Source organism: Chiloscyllium punctatum, chromosome 19, assembly GCF_047496795.1.
Source record: "Chiloscyllium punctatum isolate Juve2018m chromosome 19, sChiPun1.3, whole genome shotgun sequence".
NCBI classification, from domain to species: Eukaryota; Metazoa; Chordata; class Chondrichthyes; order Orectolobiformes; family Hemiscylliidae; genus Chiloscyllium; species Chiloscyllium punctatum.
The window spans coordinates 53,313,252-53,338,466 of record NC_092757.1 but is presented as its reverse complement, the minus strand read 5'-3'; the positions used below and the strand labels follow the sequence as shown (position 1 = coordinate 53,338,466).

The 25,215-nt window shown below is 41.8% G+C and overlaps 1 protein-coding gene across 11 annotated transcripts in view; it reads left to right on the top strand.

Annotated features, from left to right (window-relative positions):
• gtf2ird1 (GTF2I repeat domain containing 1) overlaps nt 1-25,215 on the top strand; it is a 209,625-nt gene that overhangs the window by 92,341 nt on the left and 92,069 nt on the right. For all 11 annotated transcript variants that reach the window (XR_011963290.1, XM_072589410.1, XM_072589413.1 and 8 more), the window contains 4 exons: nt 8,949-9,032; nt 15,701-15,884; nt 18,671-18,696; nt 24,247-24,355. Coding sequence is in view for 10 of the 11 variants with exons in the window: in XM_072589410.1 (XP_072445511.1) it covers nt 8,949-9,032; nt 15,701-15,884; nt 18,671-18,696; nt 24,247-24,355 (403 nt within the window). In the remaining variant the exon portion in view is untranslated. The remainder of the gene's footprint in view (nt 1-8,948; nt 9,033-15,700; nt 15,885-18,670; nt 18,697-24,246; nt 24,356-25,215) is intronic.

The window sequence follows — 25,215 nt, the reverse complement described above, 5'->3', positions numbered from 1 at the left end:
TTTTCACCTTGCCCCCAACAGTCTGGGAACATTTTGAGATGCCTCACTGCATCTATTAGTAATGAGTTAATAAATTTTATACAGTGGGCAGACAGAGCTTAATTTAGATAAATGTAAGGTGTTTCATTTTGATAAGACAAACCAGGGCAGGACTTGTATAATTGAGGAGTGTTGCCAAGCAATGAGATTTAGGACTGCAGGTGCATTGTCCCTTGAAAGTGGAGCCACAGGAAGGCAGGATGGTGTCGAATAAGTTTGGCACACTTGCCTTCATTGGTCACAACATTGAGTATAAGTGTTGGGGTATCATGTTGCGGCTATACAGGACATTAATGAAGCCACTTTTGGAATCTGTGTTCAATTCTGGGTCTCCCTGCTATAGGAAAGAGATTGGTTAAACTTGAAAGGGTGCAGAAAAGATTTATAAGGATGTTGCCGGGATTGTAGGGTTTAAGCTATAGAAAGAGGCTGAATAGGCTGGGGCTATCTTCCCCTGGAGTGTTGGAGGCTGAGAGGTGTGACCTTTTAAAGGTTTATAAAAATCATTAGGGTCTTGGTAAGGCTGAAGAGCCAAGGTCTTTTTCTTAGGGTAGAGGAGCCTAAAACTAGAGGACAAAGGCTTCAGGTGAGAGGGGAAAGATTTAAAAGGGATCTAAGGGGCAACTTTTTCACACAGAGGGTGGCACGTGTATAGAATGAACTGCCAGAGGAAGTGGTGGAGGCTTTTACAGCAATTAAAAGGCATCTGGATAGGTATATGAATAAGAAGGGTTTAGAGGGATATGGGCCAAGTGTTGGCAAATGGGGCAAGATTAGGTTAGGGTATCTGGACGAGTTGGACTGAAGAGTCTGTTTCCGTGCTGTACATCTCTATGACTCTAAATGTGCTGAGGATTTCACTTGCGAATATTCAAGTTGTAGAGACACAGCGCCATGGTGCAGTCGTGTCTCACCGTCAGTATGCCTTTAAGAAACAAGCTCATGATATTAGTACTGTAACGTGAAGGTGTAAAGACCTTGTACTCCATCTTAGCCAGAGATCACTTGAAGCATGATATGCTGATGGATGCATGCTCCTCTGTTGTAACCTAATCATTTAATGTTATCCCAGGCGTGTATGTGCCTGTGGAATGTAAGATATGTGCAATAGTTGTAATAAATGTCGGTTGGATTCTTCAATACCACAATATCTCAGACCATTCCCCCATGTTATGGGAGATGACATAATGTTTAGCCTCAGTGAAACACCTTGCTGTTGGCAAACCAGCACCATGTGCTGCAGGATAATGAGGCTGATGTCAGCACTGCAGAACGGCTGGGTTTGAAGAGATCTTCCATTCATTCTGGGTTTGCATCTACTAAATCCAAGGGTTTGGGTTGGGATTAAGTGCATTTAACTGCTGCCAGTTTATTGCTATGACCCATACTTTTATGACTAAACTTTCTTTTTATGAATAAAAGCACCGATTTCTCTTTTTGTTCGCTTTCCTCTGATTCCATGATGTTTAGAGAAGGGATTCTGTTCCTGCTGGTGTTTTCCAGATGAGACGTCCCTGTGGGGTTAAACCTCTCTTTGTCGTATCTGAAAGGTCTTACTCCCTGCTAACCTTGTATCTGTAAGATCACATTTGTTCACATGTGTATACACCACAATGTATACCTGCAGAGACATCAGCTCAGTAACATTTACTGTTTAAAGGGAGTTAGTAATGGATTTGGATCCTTATTTTCCATTGCCCCTGCTGTAGACTGTGCAATGTTGCCTGGCGGTAGTCTGTGGAGGAAGGAGGCTCATCTGATTGGAGTGAAACAGAGGTAAAATGAATTCTTCAAAAGTGAACATTCTCCCACAAGTGAGGGAGTATGGCAGAGATGGTCATAAATTAAAGTGAGGGTCTCAGTGCTGTAGCAGTCTGGACAGACATTACAGAAAGAGTACAAGGTATCCTCTCCCTAGCTAATGTCTAAAGTAAACTCCAAAGATCAATGTGATTACCTGAGGACAGGTGTGGACGTGTTGGAACGTACCAGTTGCAGAAGAGATTAATTTAAATATCTAAATGTATAACTGGAACTAATAGTCACTGATGCAGGAACATCCCCAAACAGATTCTGGCCATGCCACACAAATTGGACCCGACCATCCATCATCGCAGAGATAATGCATTGCGTTTGCCCATCAGACATTTTCAGGCAATATGTACTAATGGTCATCCTGGGGGAGAATGTACATATTCGGTCTGGCTATAACTGCCATGAATGCTTCACAGATTTGCAAAAACAATAACTGTCAGTAAAGGTAAGGTGATGACAGCAGGATAGCAACATTGGATCAATGTGATCAATGCACCCATTTTGTGCCACCACATTTAATATTGTCCAGCAATTCTGTGTTTAGTTGGATGCACAGTGATTGCCCCAGAGAAGATGTTGTACACTGGCCACACTGCAAAAATACGGACAGCACAATCTCAGACTAATGTGATGGATTAGTGATGGATTCCAGTGCAGTTCTGTCATTTGCCTCCCCCTTTGAACCCGGGATCAGGCCTGAATACATGTTTTGGCAGCAAAACTCCATCCAAGAAGCTAGTGGGTAAGGACCATGAGATGAGTTGTTGATGCTGAGTGTGATCTAACCTGTTGATTGATCCTGCTGCATGGCTGAGAATCGCTGGCTCAAGGTTTTGCAGAGATGGTGTAAGAAAGCTAGGCATTTGTCACAGCAATTATTACCATGAGTTTGTTCTATCGCTCCGACTTGCTCTGCAGGGTTAGACCTGAGGACCCTCTTGTCTGTGTAACACTCTGCCCTCGAGCATTTGGCAGTCTCAGTGGTATCTGATCTAGAGTACGGACGATGGCAAGAATAGTCGTGTGCAGCCCTGTAATGCTAACCCTATCCCAGGCACAGCTCCAGGTACTTTTTAAACCTGTGACATAGTGCAGAAGGTGGAATGCACCTTAGGTTCTTGTTTTTTTTCAATCTCCAGAATTATCTTCCTCCTTAAGCACTGATGAGGACTGTACAGACTAGATAGGGAGGAGCTGTTCCCAGAATGAGAGAACAACAGGGCATAGATTTAAAGTGATATGCAAACGAAGCAAAGGTGATGTCCCCAAAGACGTTTTCACTTTTGAAGAGTTCATTTTGCTTCTGACTCACTCCAACCAAAAGTGTCTCTTTCGTCCACGGACTATTTCCAGGCAACATTGTGCAGTCTGCAGCAGGGGTAATGGAAGATGGGGCTTTGAGACCATTGCCAACTCCTTCAAATAACAAATATTACTAAGCTGATATCTCTGCATGTTTGAACAAATCTGATCTTACAGATACAAGGTTGGCAGGGAACCAAGACCATTGTTGTTAAGATCTGGAAAGCACTGTTTGGAAATATAGTGGAGGCAGGTTCAATTGAGGCATTTAAAAAGGCATTAGATAATTATTTGCATGGGGATGGTGTACAGGGATATGGGAGGAAGGCAGGAGATTAGTTCTGTTCCTAGTGCTGAATGGCAGCCTCCTGCTTTGTACAAATTCTGAAAATCTAGTTTCTCTACTCAGATAGAGTAGGAGGGGCATGGAACAGTCTGCCTGCAACAGTAGTAGACTCACCGATATTAAGGGCATTTAAATGGCCATTGCACAAACGTATGGATAATAACGGAATAGTGTAGGTTAGATGGGCATCAGATTAATTTCACAGGTCAGTGCAACATTGAGGGCTGAAGGGCCTGTACTGTGCTGTCACGTTCTATGTTCTAAATCTTCCTTGAGATGCAGCTAATAACTGACCTGAGGACAACGGGATGTTAGTGAGTATGGTGTGTCAGCCCCTGCCCCTCTGTACATGTCTAATCTGTGACACTGCTTGGCTCACCGTGCTCTTTGCAGAGAAATTTGTTTCGCTGGTCCATCAGTTGGTTGCTGCTGTATTTCATCCTGCTCTCGCAACAGGAACACACCAGATTTTAAACAGAGCCCCCTGCAAATAAATAAGGATCTGGGCAGCATTATTTTCAATAAATTCTCAACTCTCCTAAATGCTGTTTTAGCAAACTAACCCTAAAATCTGCCCAAAAAAGTAAAGGGAGAGTTGCAAGGATATGTTTTTTTTGAGGATAGGGATGCTACCAGGAAATAGGTGGAAGCTCATCCCATAACCGTGTCTGATGAGAGTTTTTTTTTAGTATGATGGGGAATGGGGCTTGAATGGTACCTCTTTCAGAAAGCAGGCACACAATGCCAAAGGAACAGCATCTTTTTGTACATCTTAAAACTCTCTCATTCTGCCTTCATTACCGGGCCTCGAGCACAGAAGCCCGAAAATGAAGTGGCCACCATTTAATTTGCTAAAGGAACAGTAACCTGTTTTCCACTTAGGCACTTTACAACATTCAGGAGTCGACACTGAATTCGACCACTTCAGTCCTCCGTTGTGAATATCTGCCCTTCCCTGCTGTTTCCCTGTGCTTTGTTTGAATGGGTTTGCTCTCAGCAGAGCTGCCCTTGGAATATTTTTAAGGCTGAGGTAGGTAGGGTCATTGTTAAGCATCAGGTCATCAGGTCAGATTGTGGATTTGAGGTGACAGTCAGATTAGCCACGATCCTCCTGAATGGCCTACTCCTAATTTCATCTGTTCATATAACCTCTTTATTGCTATTAACACATTCTTCATTGCAATCTCTCTTCTACCACCGTTAGCGTTCCCTTGATCTTTTGCTCTGGCTACGCTCACCATCTGTTCCACGTGCTCCTCTTGTCAACAGCATTTTAAAAAAGCTCCTTTTCTGAGCCGCCTTCAGTGCGAAGAAGAGTCACATCATGCTTGAATCATTAACTCTGTTTCTCTCCACACAGATGCTGCCAGACCTGCTGAGTTTCTCCAGCACTTTCTGTTTCTGTTCCAGATCTCCAGCAACTACAGCTTTTAGTACCGTTTGGTTAGAGTCGGTTCAGTAAATTCCTCTAAATTATTACTTTGCTTGTGCATGAGGTAAAAGTGACAGCTGGGATACTTTGTCAGACAAATAGTATCACAAGACAAAGATTGTCTCTGAACGTTTACTGAGAATATCTCTCTGGGTGCTCCCGGACCCCGAGTCAGCCTGTAAGATGCAGGGCCACTCCCTACCTGGCCTGTGTTAGCACTTGCCGCTGGGAGGTTACAGTGGGGCCCAATGCCTTTGACCTGAGGTGAGTGAAGCATCAGCCAGTGTTACCAGGAGCCAGGAACACTCTCTGCCTGGGTTCCTGCTGTCTGGATAAATGGTCTGGCACCGCTCCATGAATGAGTACTGAACAGAGACACTGGACAGGCTGCTGCACCAATCTGACAGCAGGAGGCTTTGCAACATCTGAAAGAGAATAAATAAATAGAGCAAGGACTGAAGAGTCTAAATCGGATCTTTTAAAGCCACATCCTCTACCACAATCAAATCAAACGTGCAAATATTCATTTCAGCGTTTGGGGCAAATGGAGATTAGTCAGTTCTACACATCATAGTCAAAAGAAGGAATTGCTGAGAGGATCAGACACCCCCTCCTGAACTAGAAATATGGTGCATGTAGCTGCATCTTTAGACTTGTGGATGTAATGTGGGTTGATGCTTCACTGCTGCACTGATGGAGTGCGTCTGTTATAACAAAGGTGCTGTTAAACCCAGGCCCTATCTGTCTTCTAGACATTAAACTCTGCACAGCACCTTTTCAAACAAGTGGCTGTTCACCCTGAAGTCTGGCCAAAAAAAAATCATTGTAGTCTGACTGGATGAAGTGCACTGCTTATTGATCTCGTCGTTGTAAGTGGGACCTTGCAGTGTGCACATTGGCTATTGTATTTACCTACTGCCTCAACAAAGTATGGCCAGTTTCCCAATAGTGATTACATTTCAAAAGTAATTCATTAGCCATGAAGCACTTTGGAGTATTCTGGAAATGTGATGCCATGTTTCTGTCCCCAGTACTTCATATCAAAGTGTGTTGGATCTTTATTTTATAAGAAACATCCTGGGGAGGTGGTGTCTTAGTGGTATCATTACTGGACAGTTAATCCAGAGACCCAGGTAATGTTCTGGGGACCTGGGTTCAAATCCTGGCACAGCAGATGGTGGCATTTGATTTCAATAAAAGTCTGGAATTAAGAGTCTAATGAAGACCATGAATCTGATTGTTAGAGCAAACCGATCTAGTTCACTAATGTCCATCAGGAAATCTGCCTGGTCTGGACTACCTATGACACCCATTGTGGTTGACTCTTATGCTGTGGGACATACTGGTTTAGTAAACACTGGCCTAGCCAGTAACACCCTCATCCCATGAATGAATAAAAATAAACCCTTCCAGAAATGCAGGCCCGAAATCCTCATTTTGAAGAAGTTGCTTTCTTAGAGTGTCTTCAAGTGATTTTGGAGTAGTACCGTTATCGATCTGGGTTGTCAATCGGACTGGGGATCCAGCGCAAGCTACTCGTGATTTCCTTTGACAAAATTAACAAAAACTGGTTTCTTTTGATATTGTGCCATCTGTTTAAATGATGTTCAGTTACTTTTGTGAACACAATTCCTCTGCATCTGTTACTGGTGTCAATGTTTTGATTGTAATTCATCCGGTCAGGGATGTTGTTGCACACCTGTGGAGCAGATGGGATCATCCTGGTTCAGAGATAGGGGCACTACCAGTGCACCCACAAGATCCATGCTGTTGCTGGCATAGGTTGAGCGAGGATGTCTCTCATTAATTACATGCTGCGATTTATAATAAGCGCAGGATCTGTAGACATCTCTATAGGACTTGGTGAGATAACTGGCAAGCAAACAGCACCTTCTCTTTTGATGAAGTGATCCACAGCCCTCTGGACTTGACATTAAGTTCAGACAATTTCATACCACAAGCTTTTTGTTGCTGTTTCTTTTCCTTTTGTATGAACTGATCTTAATTTTACTCTTGCATGTTTTTCCTTTTGACAGAGCTGTTTGTTATTCTGCCATCCACACCCACTCTGGACAAATTTATTGTTTCTGAGCCTACAAAATTACTACTCCCTCTGCCTTTAATTCCATTTAAATCTTTTATTACTTAATCTCTTACACCCTCCATCCTATATTCTGTTTATCCTTCATCCTCCTTACTCACCTTGCCACAGCCTAAATCCCACGCATTGCTGCTGACTTTCAATTCTGAAGAAAGGTCCTTGACACCAAATATTAATTCTGTTTTCCTCTCAGCAGCTGCTAACACACCCACTGAGTTTTTCCAGCATTTTGTGTTCATTTATAATAGGTTTATTAAAAACTGTTACAGGCATAGCCCCTTGGCTGGTTTGTGCGGGTGTGAATTTGTCTAGGGGGTGAAACTTCTAATGAATTATATAATGTTAGAACTGAGACTGTGTTTAGTCCTGATCAGTGCTTTGGTGATGCTACGGAGACAAGCTGGCTCCCAGTTGGCAGTTTCATTTAGAGCAACCACAGGATGGGCTGTTATCGGAAATATTATGTGCTGTTCTGATGGAGGTTGTTCGGGACATAGCAGAGTGAGCTTTATACTGCCAGGCTACCCAAAGTCCCAGAGTAGTTGGTTCAGATACTGGGTTACAGTCCTGAGATCCTCATGTCCATGAGTACTTTTAGTTTAAGGATGTGAAGATGGCTGCTCTTTTTCCATCATCGCTGTTCACAGGATTTTCCGAATAACGGAGGCAGCCCCAGGCGAGAGTTAAGATAGATGTTGTATGGCATATGAGAATATTTGAACAATTACTGGCAGAAATAAAAGCAGTCTCAAATAAAGTCAGCTTCCCAATATCAACTTTGTTTGTGGTTGTCATAGAAACAGAGTGGGCAGTGAGCGACTACTCCCTACAACTTAAAGCAGCCACATGTGGGGATTAGATATGCCCTGCAGTTATTGGGAACCTTTGTTAGTTTGATTCAGAGGTACCATTTGTTACTGAGATAGGAGGGGCTCTGGATTCAGACTCCAGACCAGGACCAAACATGGCACCTCAGCATAATGTTGCAGGAGTGCCGCCCTGTCAGAGGTGCTGCCTTTCAGAAACAGTGTCAAACAAAAGCTCCATTTGCCCTCTTGCATGTCCAGAAAAGAGTCGACGATGTTGTTTGAAGATAGGTGAGGGAGAGTTCTCCTGGTGTCCTGGTCCGCATTTGTACCTCAACAAACATCATTTAAACTGCTGTTTGTGGAACCTTGCTGGGCTCCTGCACAGTAACTACAGCCAAAGACTGTCCATTTGCTGTAGTGTATCAAGGCATTTTCTGGGGATCTGAAGGATGATATATAAATGTAAATTCTTCTGCGGGACCCCTCACCTGTCTTTTCTCCAAGTACAGTGATGTCCTGCTTGTTCGTTGAACGGCTTTAACCTGCGTTCAGTCTTGTTTTGTCCAGGCTTATAATTCCAAACAGTGTCTTGATTAAGATCTAATCTAATTGCTGCAACATGAAGTGATGGAATGCATTTTTTTGCTGCTGATTCTGTAAGCTGTGAATTCCCTATTCTAGTGCTGTCATTCCCAGTTGATTATTGAGGGGAGATCAGGCACTGTAAGCAGGAGTAACAGCCCTCAGGGCTAGACTTTTCAATGGAAGCTGACATTCCTGCAGTTTTACAATGAGCCCTTTAATCTATGTCAGCTGGAGAGCATGGTGACAAACTGTGGGGAGTCCCACCTTTCCAGATGTCCCCACACTGGGGCAGGCCCTGTTTGGAGGCAAGACATGGTGAGGAAACTCTGCCAAGCATCACAGGTGTAATGAGACATATGAAGCTACCCACACCCCTGTCCCATGCCCCAAAAAGCAAGGGCAGAGGGAGCACTTGTATAGGAGCACTATCCAGGCAGAATCCCTGGACGCCCACAGGCCACTACTCTTTAGGCTTCCTGAGTGGGAGAGATTTACAGTATCTCTGATCTTATTTCACAGAAAAATGGAACTTGTATATTAAAGAGACAGAAGACATCAATATTCTGAGGGAATGTGTGCAGATCCTTTTCAACAGCAGATACGGTGAGTCATTGCTTTCCGATATTACTTGAATTCAGTTTGCATTTCATAGAGTGTTTATAACTCAGACTGACTGAAAGTATTGAATTAGGTAATGGTCCTGAAGGGGTTAATGTTCATGTTGTATTTGTTCCGCGCAGCCTATGGATAGAGACAGGGACTTCAGCTTTTGGCGGGAGTAGATATATCTATAGTAGCTCCCTGAGATCTGAATAAGTCTGCTTCACCAAATGTGGTTGAACTTGTGATCATGCAATAAATCGTTGTGTTATCCAGAGCAGTGTGTGTCCTGTACAAAGTCTCTGGTGGTGTACTCTACTTTAATCATTAGATAGGGCCAAGACAAAGCAATGCTGGGAGCAGCATGTTACCTCAAACAACCTTTACCCAGTATCTCATACTGGCACAGTGCGGGGACTGATCATCTGGGAAATTCCCACATGGTTGTGGTGGTTGAAATCAGACCCCCATCATGAGGAGAAAGAAATTCATAACAACAAAAAACACAAGCATAAAAATGAAGAATGACAGATGCTGGAAATCAGAAAAAAAACAGAAATTGCTGGAGAAACTCAACATCAGTGGAGCGAAAACAAGAGAGTTCTGAAGGAGAGTCACTGGACTCAAAATGTTAACTCTGCTTTCTCTCTGCAGATACTGCCAGATCTCCTGAGTTTCTCTTTTTTAAAAAAAAATTGAAGTGTGTTCACCACTTTAAAAGCATTTGCCACTTTAAGAAGCCACTGACAATCAGCCAGCATCAAAAAGGCAAGCTCAATACTGCGAAGGCAAAACTTCATTCAGAAGGTGATTAATAGAAGTGCTGGGGGATGAGTGTTGGCAAGGCAATGGGAGAAAAACCAATCATCCTGAGAAAATACAGAAGCCTTAGAGGAGGGGGAGGCTCCATAATGAACAACTAAAGGTTCCAGGAGGCAAAGTTAGAGAAGCTGAAGGGGAAAGGGAGTGAAACACGGTGCAAAGGGAAGGCAAGGGATTGTAAAAGAGAGTTCTGTCTTCCCGCAACAAGCATTGCCATCATCAACATTAGGAACCACACGGCATAGCTGCACAAAATAATGAAACGGCAGGGAAATAAATTTAGACACAACTACAGAATGAAAAGGCCTCATCATTTATTTAAGCTAAAACCAAGTAAATGTAAAGCGATTAGGTAAAAGAAGCTAGTAGAAGAAAATTCAGGGAAAATGAAAGCTTCGAACGGACCAGGAATCAGTTATTAAGCTACAATTGCAGCAAAAAGACTTCTAAAGATCACAGTCGAGAGTGTGGCACTGGAAAAGCACAACAGGTCAGGCAGCTTCCAAGGAGCAGGAGAATCGACGTTTCCTTATCCCCTTCCTTGTATCCGAATTGTTGGCTCTCCTGCTCCTCGGATGCTACCTGACCTGCTGTGCTTTTCCAGCGCCACACTCTCGACTTTGATCTCCAGCATCTGCAGTCCTCACTTTCTACTTATAAAGATCAGAGCCAGTAAAAGTTACTTAATTTTGTTTAGGGAAGAGAGTTTGTTTTTCAGACTGTGAAAGGTGGAAAGACATCCACTTTATCCTGGAGATGTAGGAGAACCTCAACTTGGCTGAAGTGAAACTCTGGAAGAAATGAATAACTAGTTTTAATCATTTTCAAAGGTGCGGAAAATACAGAAAAATACAGGAAGGAGTACAGAGATAATGTTTTACACACACACATTTACAAAGTTTGAAAGCAATATTTTTAACCACACAGCCAGTAACACAATTTCAAACTTTATTGCAGAATTCAATGCTGTGCCATATTACAGAAATCGTGTTAAACAGTGTCAATGAATATAAGAATACAAGCTTTAAGAAAAGCAAATTTAAAATAATATTGAAATAATACAGATATAAGATATCTTTTAGAGTCACAAAATTAATAGGCAGACTAAGGAGAAAATAGAAAAAAAGAATTCAGCGGATTCAAAGATATCACTGAACATGAGACTGAACTTCATGGAGACAAAAATTCTAAAGATTAAATACAAAATTGAGTAAGGTAATACATTATTATGTCGAGGGATCTGAATGTGGATGAAATTAACAGACAAAGTATCAAAAAGAGTGCAGGTATCTTTTAAATAAAATTCATCAACAGGAGGAATTCACAGAAAAGTTCAGCTACCAGGAAGACTCTCAGACAATGACCTCAATAGATGAGTGGAAAATTGTGAATATGAAGATTTGAAATGAGAATTCATGAGATGTTTGAGGTAATTCTCATTTGTCTTTGGAATAATTAATGAATACCTATGGAAGGGGAACATTTCTTGGATAGCAAAAAGAGTTATTACATTATAGCAATAAATACAATTACATTTCGTCAGGCTTGATTATAAAGGGAGCTGGTGCAGAAACATCTCAGTCATAAGAGATTTTTGTTGGAACTCTTGATGAAGCTTTGTCAGATTTCAAACAGTCCAAGATTTAACTTGAGAAATCTATTGAAATCATACAAGAAGCAGAAACCGCAATGACTCCTTGGTCCTGATGGAAGGCCAACACCACATCAAAGTGACGATAGATTCTATTCATCTTGTAAGGTCTGGACACACTCCAGCGAGGCACCTGAGAGCCCTGTACACAGAACAAGCCGAACACCTGGTCATGAAGGGCACATAGGCTAGATAATATCCAGTCATCACAAAGGAATGCTACTGTGGCAAACTGTTGGTCACTTTTTAATCGGTGAATCTTGTCAAATAACTATCAAAAGCTTTGGATACTTCAAGATACACTAGAATGCAATGCCCATAAATGGTGTTGATAACATGTATGCTTTTTGCAATCAAACAACTTCGCTTCTGAGCCTATATACTTCTCACCTCAACTTCATCAGAAAGAGTTGGAAGGGATTGACAGCCTCTGAACTCAATTGGTCCAGAAGCAAGCAGCTTTCCAAATACTGATTCAGGAACAAACCATTATTAACCACCCTGTAAAGGGGAAATCCAGCAGAAGGTCCTGTAGGGCCTCCCAGGATCAGGACGGAACCAGACAAAACAACCCGGGGGATTACCTTTTATAAAGCTTGTATTCCTATATCCATTGACACTGTTTAACACGATTTCTGTAATACGGCACAGCATTGAATTCTGCAATAAAGTTTGAAATTGTGTTAATGGCTGTGTGGTTAAAAATATTGCTTTCAAACTTTGTAGATATGTGTGTATAAAACATTATTTACCATTGTCAATATAGAGGCTGTCGTCACAAGCTTCAGTGGAAATGTTAATAAGACCGTATGATAGGAGAGCAGAATTAGACCATTCAGCCCACTGACCCTGCTCCACCATTCAATCATGACTGAGATGTTTCTGCACCAGTTCCCTTTATAATCATGCCTGACCAAACGTAATTGTATTTGTTGCTATAATGTAATAACTCTTTTTGCTATCCAAGAAATGTTCCCCTTCCATAGGTATTCATTAATTATTCCAAAGACAAAGCAAAGACAAATGAGAATTACCTCAAACAACCCTTACCCAACACCACGTACTGGAAAAGATGACCAAATCTACAAGATACTAGTCGTGATCATCTTAGATGATACCACAGAGAGAAACAAGAATGGGACCAATAAAGCTGTCATTGCTATGTCATGTAGACATCAGGCTGTTGAATGTCTTCTTCAGCTGTTTAAGACTCAGCAATTTTGGTTGTTGCGTTTCTGGTCTGTTCGAGAATACTGCTGTTTAGGGAAAGGATTTCAAAATGACGTGGCTGCCAGGAAAATGTGAAAATGTCTGGATCCCCAGATTACGACTTTGCAGTTTTTCACATACAGTCCTGATCTTTAATGCTGGTGCAGTTATAATCTGGGTTTCGCACGATGTCATTTTGTCAGGATTGTACTGTTGAGTTAAAATCTGGTTCTGCTCATCTGGCCAAAGTGAATGGAAATGAGAGATTAGATTGGGGAATGATGCATTCTGGGAGACACTGGCCTGCCCTTTCTCCCCCAGTTTCCTATGGAACTTTTCTAAATTAGCGCATAAGTTGCCATCGTCAGTCTCTGTGTATGATAACTACCCTGTCTAACCATCCATTTATCTGAAATTTTCCAGTCTGTGTATACAGAGTGGAAGTTTCTTTTAAACAGATGTAACAATGTTACTCCACACGCTCCACTGAGTAATTCCCCCCACCCCCTACCAAATCCATGGAAAGGGAGGAAAGTGGTACTGTTAGTCAGTATAAAATGAAATAAGCACAATGTGTTAGAATGACTATCTGTCTTGAAATTTGCTGACATTGTCCAAGAAAAATAAGAATATTAAATCTAAAATATTTTTGATTGCCACAGCTGCTTTTTGCCGCAGTATTTAGTCACCCTGGCTGCAGGGTCCCAGCAGGACTGCTCAGGCAAGCTCATTACTGTCAGCTTGGTTTAAATAGGTTCAGGATAGAATTAACTAGCTCTTTCTTCAGTGTGTGTTTTGCACTGATATAAAAGCATTATCCACTGGGCATTGGTCAGCAGGCTCGAGTGCTGTAAGGATGTTGATTCATCGTCCAAAAACAGTTCCTAACCAATGTCACAATCTATTTCTGCCAGCTGGTTATCTTTGTATGTAGCAGCACTGTTCATATCTGAGATCCTCCTTCTGTCTTCTCTTCACCCTTTTCAAGTCACCAATTGTGTCAGGTGAGGTGTTCGTCATGACATGGTTTAGTCAATGGGCTCTAATGAAAGCAAAATATCGTGGTCACTGGGAATTGAAATATAAGCAGAAACAGCTGGAGGAACTCAGCAGGTCTAGCAGCATCTGTGGGTGGAAAAACAGACTTAACATTTCAAATCCTATATGACTTCAGAAGTGAAGAACTGAAGAAAAATCATATCGACTGGAAACATTAAATCTGTTTCTCCCTCCACAGACCTGCTGTGTTCCTCCTTTCATATTGATAAGTATAGCATTGTCCTTTTTTCAAAATATGGAATTAAAGAAGCATTATTTAGTTCTGTTCACTAAATGGGAAGTATACAAAATGTTTCAGATGAAGGTTGGTATATATTTTGTGAATGTATTGTATATATTTAATCTTGAAATAGATTATAATATCACTATATGTTAAAAGATTGTGACTGTATAGGTTCTAACACATTGACTGTTTCTTTGTCTCACACATCACATTCATTAAAAGCAATGAGTTAAAATAAACACACTTAAAATTGCTCCCAAAAATGTTTATTCACAAAGTAGGACAGAAAATTGAATCCCTGGGGAAATAGACAAAGTACAGGCTATTTTCATCTGCACACTGCAGGACCCTCCATGAATTCATCTTGTGACTAACCTGAAAGCACTTAATCTTGTCTCAGAACAAAAAGCTCTGTTTCCCCTGCAATGATATCTCTTTCAGGTTCATGGATTCAAAATGAACAATAATTTGAAATGTGCACCTTCCTCAGACAACACATGCTACGCTTCTAAGTGTCAGTCTTTGTTGGTGCTGCAAAGCAATTTTTTTTTAAAAACAATTAAGCCATTGAGCTGGAACCTGCAACTTTAGTTACACTTGCCCTCAGACTGACTTCAGCAGATAAAATGCCATAGCAACTTCCTGTGATGTTTTGACTTGGAGCAGCACCCTTCAGGGGGCCTGCTAGATTTGCCAGCCAAATGTGATGAAAGCCAGGGGAAGTCTGACAGCAATTTCGGAACATTCCAGATGTGCAGAATTTGCATTTGTTTTAAACATTTTTAGTTTCATTAATTTTCTCTGCTCCACTCATTTCACACACCCACACCCCCCCCCCCCCCCAACCCAATGAGATTAAAGTCACCTATTTGTGAAGCTAAATCTTGGGGAAGTGTGGCTAAGTGAAGAAGATTCAAGAAACGTGCAGCAAGGTACAAAAGTCGGTAAGTCTGTTTGGTGATGCTGCTGGGTTGCCCTGGGGAGAAGGCTATTCCAGACCATTATAAAGACCTACTGCCTCTAATTTGCCTGCCACTGAAATCTTGCCCAGAGTCAAGAATAGTGTGGTGCTGGAAAAGCACAGCAGGTCAGGCAGCATCTGAGGAGCAGGAAAATCGACATTTCTGATAAAAGTCCTTCATCAGGAATGATTTGAAATCTTACCATCTCGTCAGCAGCCAGGTGTCCATTTTACTGCCTGTTTTACACTTTGTCATTGTGCCTGTATATCTTAGTGATTTCTTCACATAGCCATTCTTGACTGGAACAAATACTGACTTTTAAAATTGCGGAAGGTTTCGATGGACACAGCCAGTGTGTTTTCAGCAGTGGGGAAGAGCAAATCTAGTGTCACATTAATATAATTTAATCATCAAGAAATCCCAATTGGGAATTCAGGAGAAACCGCTCTGACAAGGCTGGCGGTGAGAAGGTGGAATTCACTCCTACAGGAAGCGATTAAAGAGACTAGTAAAGATATACTTTAAGGAAAAGCAAGGTTGGCACGTGAGGGAATCAGGAATTATAGAGTAATGTTGATTGATCCAGAAGAGGAAAGATAGCTTGAGTGGACTGTAAATACTAGGAGAGAATGGCTGAGCTGATTCACTTGATTTTTGTGCTGTATGTTACAAACGCCCAAGCATTGCTCAGAATGCTGGGAAATGGTAATACATTTTAACCTGTTGTCATCTGTGTTTCCTGTAGCTGAGGCCTTAGGTTTGGATCATATGGTTCCTGTTCCATACCGGAAGATTGCCTGTGACCCAGAGGCAGTGGAAATCATAGGGATTCCAGAAGGAATTCCCTTCAAGCGACCTTGCACCTATGGAGTTCCCAAATTGAAACGCATCTTGGAAGCAAGGCACAAAGTTCGGTTTGTTATTAAAAGGTAAGCTGGGTTCAAGAGGTGTGGCCAGTAAGCTATTCAATTGCAGGTGGCATCACAGCTAAGTCTGTTGCAGCATGCATGAGTCATTCTGGGGTTACAGATCAGGAGTTAGATTCCTGGCTGGTTTTCACTTCCATGTTGGCAATGCCAATTGTATTTGCCCAGCTGACATCCAAGCTGCAATAAAATATTTCAGGAGAGGTCATAGCGTCACTTTAATCAAACTCACTGGGCGGGATATGTTGATTTTATACCCAGATAAATATTACTGTCCATTGACTGAGATGTCAAAGCGCACAATCTCGTCAATTGTCAATGGGTGTGTCTGGTTATAATTAGCCTCTGATTCAAACCAAGAAACCTCTGCCTTTTAAGCTACAGTTTCAAGCTAGATGGTACCTTTCACTCTGAGGTAATTAATTGTGGAAATAAATTCCAGGCAAAACATACTGCATTGTGCAGATAGAATGCCACAGTCCCCTTTATTCGACAGATCATCACAGGTGCTGACGGAATTGCTATCTTTTCAAACTGTATGTACTTTTCTGCAAACCAAACTGTGGTCTCGGGTGTCTCTATCCCGGTCATGATCAATTCTGCTGTGCAACAGTCTACAAGGAAGCACTCAACAGCAACCGAACAATTTTCCCTAACACCTTGTGCTGAAGCAGTGAGCCTGTGCTCATCACTGTTCCATTGAGAATTCACACGGATGCAGCATTCCAAGCACACACTTTAGCCCTGCTGCTCTGGGATTCTCTCTGCTTGAATACAGATGAGTCGCCATGTTAGCGTTAACAGAGGGAGCTGTACTATTTGATAAAAATGTCATACTTCTGTCAGCGTAGTTTTGGTTTCTTGGCTGTCCATTTAAATCCAGCCAGAGCTAATCAAAAACCAACTGCAGTACAAATTCATGCTCTAAATTAATCTCTGTGTGATGTTCAACAATGTATTGGCTGCCAGCAGTCATGGAATTCTTTCAAACCTGACAAATGCATTGAGCCAAGCCCGAGATAGTGGGCGGCACGGTGGCTCAGTGGTTAGCACTGCTGCCTCATAGTGCCAGAGACCTGGGTTCAATTCCAGCCTCGGGCAACTGTCTGTGTGGAGTTTGCACATTCTCCCCGTGTCTGCGTGGGTTTTCTCTGGGTACTCCGGTTTCCTCCCACAGTCCAAAAAATGTGCAGTTTAGGTGAATTGGTCATGCTAAATTGTCCATAGTGTTAAGTGAAGGGGTAAATGAATGGGTCTGGGTGGGTTGCTCTTTGGACGGTCGGTGTGGACTTGTTGCCGAAGGGCCTGTTTCCACACTGTAAGTAATCTAAATCTAAATCTAAAAATGTGAATTGCAGTTCTTTTTTAAACTGCTCACATGGAGCTGGATTTCCTCTGATTTTGGAGCCAAGTGACGTAAATGGGGTATTCCTGGCACTGTGTAGGATACAGTCCCCTTCAAGAATTTTCCCTGTATTGACCAATTAGTGTCCAATAGTAGCCTCACCAGCCCAAAGGAGCAGTGGTTCAGGTAAGGGACAGAGCTTTGAGGGCACCATTGTGGAGGGTACTGTTTGGCTGCAGTTAGTGGCAGGGAGAAAGTGAGGACTGCAAATGTTGGAGATCAGAGTCAAAATGTATGATGCTGGAAAAGCACAGCCAGTCAGGCAGCATCCGAGGGGCAGGAGACTCGACATTTCAGGCATAACCCCTTCATTAGGAATCAGCCACATTCCTGATGAAGGGCTTATGCCCAAAACATTGACTCTCCTGTTCCTGAGATGCTGCCTGACCTGCTGTGCTTTTCTGGTGCCACAGTTTTCGACCACTGTGGCAGGGAATCATATCCAGAGTACTGGCCGTCAGGCACACCATCAGGAGGTCACCTCCAGGCACCTCTCAAGGGTCCCTGAGTGATAATCGTCTTCTGGTGGTCTTCAGATCACCCTGTCATTGGCTACCTGCTTATTGTGAGGACATGTTGCCTCCAATCCCATCTCCAGAAAAACTGATCCGATGGTGGGGTAGAGTCACCAAACTGGCACACTGAGAAGCAGTGTGAATGTTCACATTGTTGTGTGCATACTGAGCCCCAGTGGGGACAAAGACCCCACCTATGGTGATTGGATTTAGAGGTGCACTCATCAACCTTAAAACTGAACAGTCAAAATATTAACCCTTCAGCCACAATGCACCCACTGTGCAGGCTGAACCAAGAGGTACTGCTGTCTTTCTTTCATAGAGTCACAAGGCACATTGTGGGGCAGGAGCTATTGTCATATCCAAGTACATTTTACAAACCTTGAATGTCACAGAGTGAGGAGGATTGAGTTATAATGGACTGGTGTATAATCTCACACCTGTGTACATGAGCAGTGGCTTAGCCCTTTCCAAATAAAGACTGAAGTGACTCCAGCAGAAGGTCTGAGCCACCAGTGGATTGACCTTGCCCTCTTATTGCAGTGAGTCAGGGGAGGGGGGCATCAGAAGATCAGTGCCACTAAAGGAAGTTCAAACCCGAAGTTTTCCTTTTCCTCAAGTGGTTGTTTTCTGGTTGCTGGGGTGCTCAGGTACAATAATGTAGGTCGCCTACCTGAGCTGCAGTTGTTGTTAACCTCGAACCTGTGCTTATTAAGTTCACACGCAGCCTCTTTGTTGTTGGCCTGCTGCTCATCATAAGAATTCCAGATGCGAAATCAGAAGGTTTGTGCTGATTGAAATTGCTTGTACGTTTTGTAAACGCCAAATTTATCTGTTTGCTTTTGTAAATTTGTCTCTCTTTTCTGCAGGATGTTTGATGAGCGAGTTCTGACAGGTAAGCTGGAGGTGGATGGTAGACTACTGTCTCCTTGTAAACTCAGGCCTTTTGTTAACCCTGACCTCTTGATCTGCGCTGCTGACACAGGCCTCATCAAAATTCTCAGCTCAGCCTCCCTTCAGCGATCACATTTGACCGATGGAATTGATGGGGAATCCCATGTTAGTGTCAATGTTAGTGGTTAGGCTTGTATTGAATCAGTTAGAAGGAAGTATATGTGTGTATGAGAGATTCTTGGAAATTGTTCTTCAGCCATCAATCAAGTGGCCTAGAACAAAGATCAACATTGTTTTTACCTCAGTGTAAAATCAATGACTGCAGATGCTGGAAACCAGATTCTGGATTAATGGTTCGAAGCTACTTGGATGCTGCCTGAACTGCTGTGCTCTTCCAGCACCACTAATCCAGAAATTGATTTTACACTGGCTCCTTTGGACAACATCCTCATTATGCTTGACAAATAATTCATTTCACTTGAAGGCTTCTCTTGAATCCTTTAGAACATTAAGTTTGGATTTCCCTGGAGTCTTATCCCATTCTTGCCCAAGGTGTGATCTTAGAATTGTCTCATTTGTGAAGTAGTTGTGCCAAGCTCCTTGAACATCTGAGATGGTGACCTCCAGAAAATGAGAGCAGCATCTTGCCATTATGATGCTTTTTGCTACTCTCCTTAGATGTCCCCTGAAAAACAAAAATCATCTCTCTGGCTTCAGAGTTGTGTAGCATTAATCTGGGAAAGAGAGCATCTAATCACAAATCTATCCAGCAAATGAAATAAATGACAAGCTGCTGGTCAACTATGACGCAGAGGGGTCATGGCCTCCCCTCCTCGAAAGGGCTGAGTTGGCCTCCTTACTCCAGGGGTATGGGCACACTAAAAGCACAGTGTTCGAATTCACTCCACAAGCCTGCAGGCAGCCACAAAAAGGCAGCTGCTTTAATTGTTTTCTCTGTGTCAGTTCATATCCCTTGAGGGTGTGGCTGTATTTCAGGCGTGAAAGGGAACGGTGTGACGCCCTGAGGTTTACAACAGATAAACAGCATAACTTGATACTTGCACAGTTTATACAACCCTTTTAATCTTGTTAAACCTGCTGTGGCAATGCTTTCATGTTCTGTAATTTGATCATTCATTGTGAAAGAGATTTTCAAATATAACCCATGTTTATGTCAAACCAACATCAGACTTGAGGCATTCCATGCCATGCTAATGTTCTAAAGGATTCAAGAGAAGCCTTCAAGTGAAATGAATTATTTGTCAAGAGCATAAAGGAGCCAGTGTAAAATCAATGGCCAAACAGCACCCTGCTATATTGCACCCTTCTATGATTTAATGATATTTGAGTTATCATTTCTTATTGACAGTATAAATAGATATGACACCATGATGCAAACTTAATTTCATTGACAAATTGGTTTAATTGGCTGTGTGGTGTAACATTCTTTGTGTAATAGAAGCTACATATTAGAATACACAGAGCATTGTTCATTTGTAGACAGAAAGAACATGTATATATGTTGCACCTGTTTCAACTCAACCAAACAGGCAACCACCATTCACTAATTCAGTTCTTCTGACAATGTCCTGTCCAACCAGAATCAATCTGCCTGATTTAAAATTCAAACAAAGCATGGCAGTTAAGTGTCAATCATCATTAATTGCTGCATTCTCCATGGAAATGCCTCTATCAATCAAAGTCCACTTGCCAACCAGTCAGTGCACTCCTCTCAAGTTGTATAAATGTTTGTCTTTCCATTAAATTGTTATTGTTTCAAATTGTTTGGATGAGTGCAAGATGAAAAGCATTGAATTTTTTCCGCAATATTCAAACTGTTTTAAGTTAGAGATAATGCATCCTCTGGATATCATCATAGAGACACCTTTACATATTTATAAAAAATATAAAATTTTGGGCAGCATGGTGGCACAGTGGTTAGCACTGCTGCCTCACAGCGCCAGAGACCCGGGTTCAATTCCCGCCTCAGGCGACTCTCTGTGTGGAGTTTGCACATTCTCCCCGTGTCTGCGTGGGTTTCCTCCGGGTGCTCCGGTTTCCTCCCACACTCCAAAGATGTGCAGGTCAGGTGAATTGGCCATGCTAAATTGCCCGTAGTATAGGTAAGGGGTAGATGTAGGGGTATGGGTGGGTTGCGCTTCGGCGGGGCGGTGTGGGCTTGTTGGGCCGAAGGGCCTGTTTCCACACTGTAAGTAATCTAATCTAAAATTTCATTAGAACCGGAGAACTGGTAGGCAGCTAATATTATTCTGATACTCCGGGGAACTACAGACAGGTCAGCTTAACAGTAGGAATGATAATGGAAGCTTCACTTCAAAATGTCATAGAAAAACATTTAGAAATCAAAAGTATATCATTAAGAATAGTCAACAAGTACTTCGAAAGTGAAGGTCATGGTTAAACAAACATGAATTCTTTTGAGAAGTTAACTGTAATGAGGGAAATGTAAAATACTTAGATTATCAAGAGGCCTTTAATAAGATACCATATGGTCAAATCAAGCATAAACAGGGGCTGGAGCAGGCCATCTGGCCCTGGAGCCTGCTCCACCATTCAGTAAGGTCACAGCTGATCTTATAGCAGACTCAGCTTCACTTACCCACCCGCTCACCGTAACCCTTAATTCCTTCACTGTTCAAAAATCTATCTTTTGCCTTAAAATCATTCAACGAGGTAGCTTCAAATACTTCAATGGGCAGGGAATTCCACAGACACTCAACCCTCTGGGTGAAGAAGTTCCTCCTCAACTCAGTCCTAAATCTACTCCCCTTTATTTTGAGGGTATGCCCCCTAGTTGTAGTTTCATCTGTCAGTGGAAACGGTCTCCCTGCTTCTCTCCTATCTATTCCCTTCATAGTTTTATAAGTTTTTACAACCCCCCCACTTCTAAATTCCACTGAACATTGTCCTGGTCTACTCAATCTCTCCTCTAAACAAAAACCCAGTTAAAAACTAAAATAATACTCCAGTTGCTGGAAGGTGAGGGGTGGTTTGTTCCACAGGAATTAATGCGGGAAACAATGTCATTCACAATTTAAAACAAACGATTCACATTTTGAAACTGGAAGTAAAATTTCAAAATATATGGATGATGCCAATTTCTAGCTATTGTTAATATTGAAGACAATTGCAACAAATTACTTGCAGATTGAACATATTATTGATAATGAAGTTAAATGTAAATAAACAATGCATTTTGGTAGCAGGAATATGGGATGCATTTTCTGAAAATAGGGGTCTAAATTGGATAGAGAGGCAAAGAGTCATAGAGCTTTCTGGGATACAGGTTCTCCATCATTAGAAGTGGTAACACAGGTTAACAGTGGCATGAGGATGCCAACAAAGGAGTAGGTTTCTTTCTCTGTGGTAGAATTTGGAAACAAAGCAGTTCTACTAAGTTTGCATCTAACTCTGTTCACACACAATTGATGGACATTTTGCGTCTCGTTCTTTTCAAACAGTGTAGAGTAAGCTGGAGCTGAAATGCAAAGAAGTTTTGTGCAGATCATAACACTAACTGAGAGGCTTTAACTATGAGGAACAAACGAACAGATCAATGTTTTTTGTCTATATCAGGATCTCAATAGGGTAGACATAGAGGAAATGGGCCTGTCTAAACTCCCCATTTCGATAGGAATCTAGCCCCAGTCTCCACATGCAGTAGGTGGTGGGAAAACCTATTTGACCTCATTCTCACCCATCCACCTGCCAAAAGTGTATCCTACCCTATGGCAGTTTTGGTCAGTATGACCACCTCGTTGTCCTTGTGGCAACAAAGTCTCATCTTCATACTGAGGACATGCTCCATTATATTATTTGGCACTAATATTGTGTGGAATGGAATAGTTTCGGAACAAGTCTAGCAGTTCAAACCTTGACATTATCCATGAGGGGAAGTGGGTTATCAACAACAGCCGAATTGTTCAACTACAGGCTGTAACCCCATGGCCCAGCTTATCCCTCACTCAATTGTTACCATCAAGTCGGGGAACCAATCTGGTTCAATGAGGCATGCAGGAGATTGTGGGGAAGCAGCACCAGACAGACCTAGGAATGAGTTGCCAACCCAGTAAAACTAAACACAGGATACATGCTTCTCGAACAGCAGAAACAACATGCCTTAGGCAGAGGTAAGTGACCCTATAACCACTGAACAGACCAAGACTCTACAGTCCTGCTACATCCAGTCATGAATTGTGGTGGGCAATTAATTAACTAAGCCCTTCCTGAAGAAGGGCTCATGCCCGAAACGTCGATTCTCCTGCTCCTTTGATGCTGCCTGACCTGCTGCACTTTTCCAGCAACACATTTTCAGCTCTGATCTCCAGCATCTGCAGTCCTCACTTTCTCCTAAATTAATTAACTAAGCCAAGGAAGAGGCTCCAAACAATGGCAGAGCCATCTGTGTTTTAAACAGACAATCCTTTTTTTGAAGCAGTGACCATTTGCTCTACATATTTCCTCAAAAGGAAACATCCTTCCAACATCAGCCTTGAAAAGCCCCTCAAAATCACACCTGTTTCAGTTAATCACTTCCCTAACTCCAGCAGATACAATAAGAGTCATGCAGCATAGAAACAGACCCTTTGATCCAATCAATCCATAATCCTAAACTAAACTAGTCCAACCTGCTTGCACTTGGCCCATATCCTCCGAATATTTCTTATTCATGTTCTTATCCAAATGTCTTTTAAACATTGTAACTGAATCTGCATCCACCACTTCCTCTCGAAGCTCATTCCATCAGTCTAGCCTATCTAATTTTCCCTCATAAAGCAACTAGCCAATTCCAGATATTAGCCTAGTAAATATTCTTTGAACTGCTGACAATGTATTGTTATTCTTTTTTAAGGAGTTGTTAATACAGTACACAGTATTATCCAATCTGGTCTCATTAATGGCCTGTATAACTGAAGCATAATCATTTGATTTTTATATTCAATTCTCATTGAAGTAAATGATAACATCCTAATAGCTTTCCAAATTATTTACTGTGCCTGTATATTAACTTTTTGCAATTCATGATATGTGGCACCTTCTGCACCTCTGATCGCTGTAAGCTTTCACTATTTAAATAATATGTTTCTTTTTTATTCTGCTAAAACGGACAAGTTCACATTTTCTGCATAAAACTCATTAGCCACCTCTCTCAATCTGTCCATGTCACCACATACAGAGGATTGCCAGTCAGTTTCTCTGATTTATCCAGTACTAATGGCTCAAAATTACATCATTTTGTTTGAATTGACAATGTCAGTACAATGTAAATAGGTCCACTTCTCTCCTCATTGCCCACTGATTTTAGTCCAGTTTAATGACCAAATTAGAATCAATATTTTATTTAAATGTTGTGCTTTCTTGCAACCTGTGCAGAAAAACTTTGTTAAAATTAACTCTTCAAAACCTAGCAGACCTTTGAGAAAATGCTCTCCTATCTGCTTTGTTCAATTCTTTTCTCTCATTGGGAATCTCATAACCAAGCAGCTCTTGCAAAGGCAGCTTAAGAATATGAATGTTCTGTTTGTTCTAGGAAACAAGTACATACGGGATGGTTCCAAACCAGACAGCCATTCTCCATTGGATGAGGAGTCCCACAGAACAATAGCATTGGACATGACCCCAAAGAACCACATTTGCAGGTAGGAAATGGCTAACTTTATCAACTTCTAATGTGAGCAATCATTAACAAAGATGGAATTTGCCTTTATGTAACAACTTCAGGACATCCAAAGCAATTTATTACCATTGAGCAACTCTTTGAAGTGTATTCATCATTATTGGGCAAAATACTGATCCAATCCATTAAACAGTGCAACTCAATGATTCATAATGAGATTTGTTTTTAATGAGGACATTTAATTCATTTAGTAGTGAATTCCCAGAACTGTTTATGTATTTGAGTAGTGTTGTGGACTTTTTGTTTCTCCACCTGAGAGCTTCAGCTTGCCCATTTCATCAAAAGATGGTACGTCTGACAGTGCAGCACTTCCTCAGTCCTGTACCAGCCAGCCTTGATTTTCAAGCCACTGGTGTGAATCCTCACTTCAGTGCTCCCACGAAAACTGTGGCTGATAGCTAATTAATCACTTCTTCATATGATTGAAGTCCCACCATCGATAATCTTATCGTCTTGTCATTCATTAATGTAACATTGATCACCAAGCAAATGATCCAAAAATGTATTAGAGCACTTCTATATTGTAAAAGGTTTTTCATATCACCTGTATTATAGCCACTCATGCTCACTTAATGCACATTGGTTTGCTTCTACATCATGTCTGCTTCTACAAATTACCATGTGGACTCCAATCAGCCTTACTCTTTGCTTTGTTATCCTAATTGTCCAAGGCTCCCACTCTGATGGAATGCGAGTAAAGCTGATTGGAGTCCACATGGTAATTTGTAGAAGCAGACATGAATCTTAATGAATACTTTCCATTGTTCTTCAAGAAGAAGGGAGCAACACAGGCATTCAGGATGAAGAGTGTGAAATATTGAA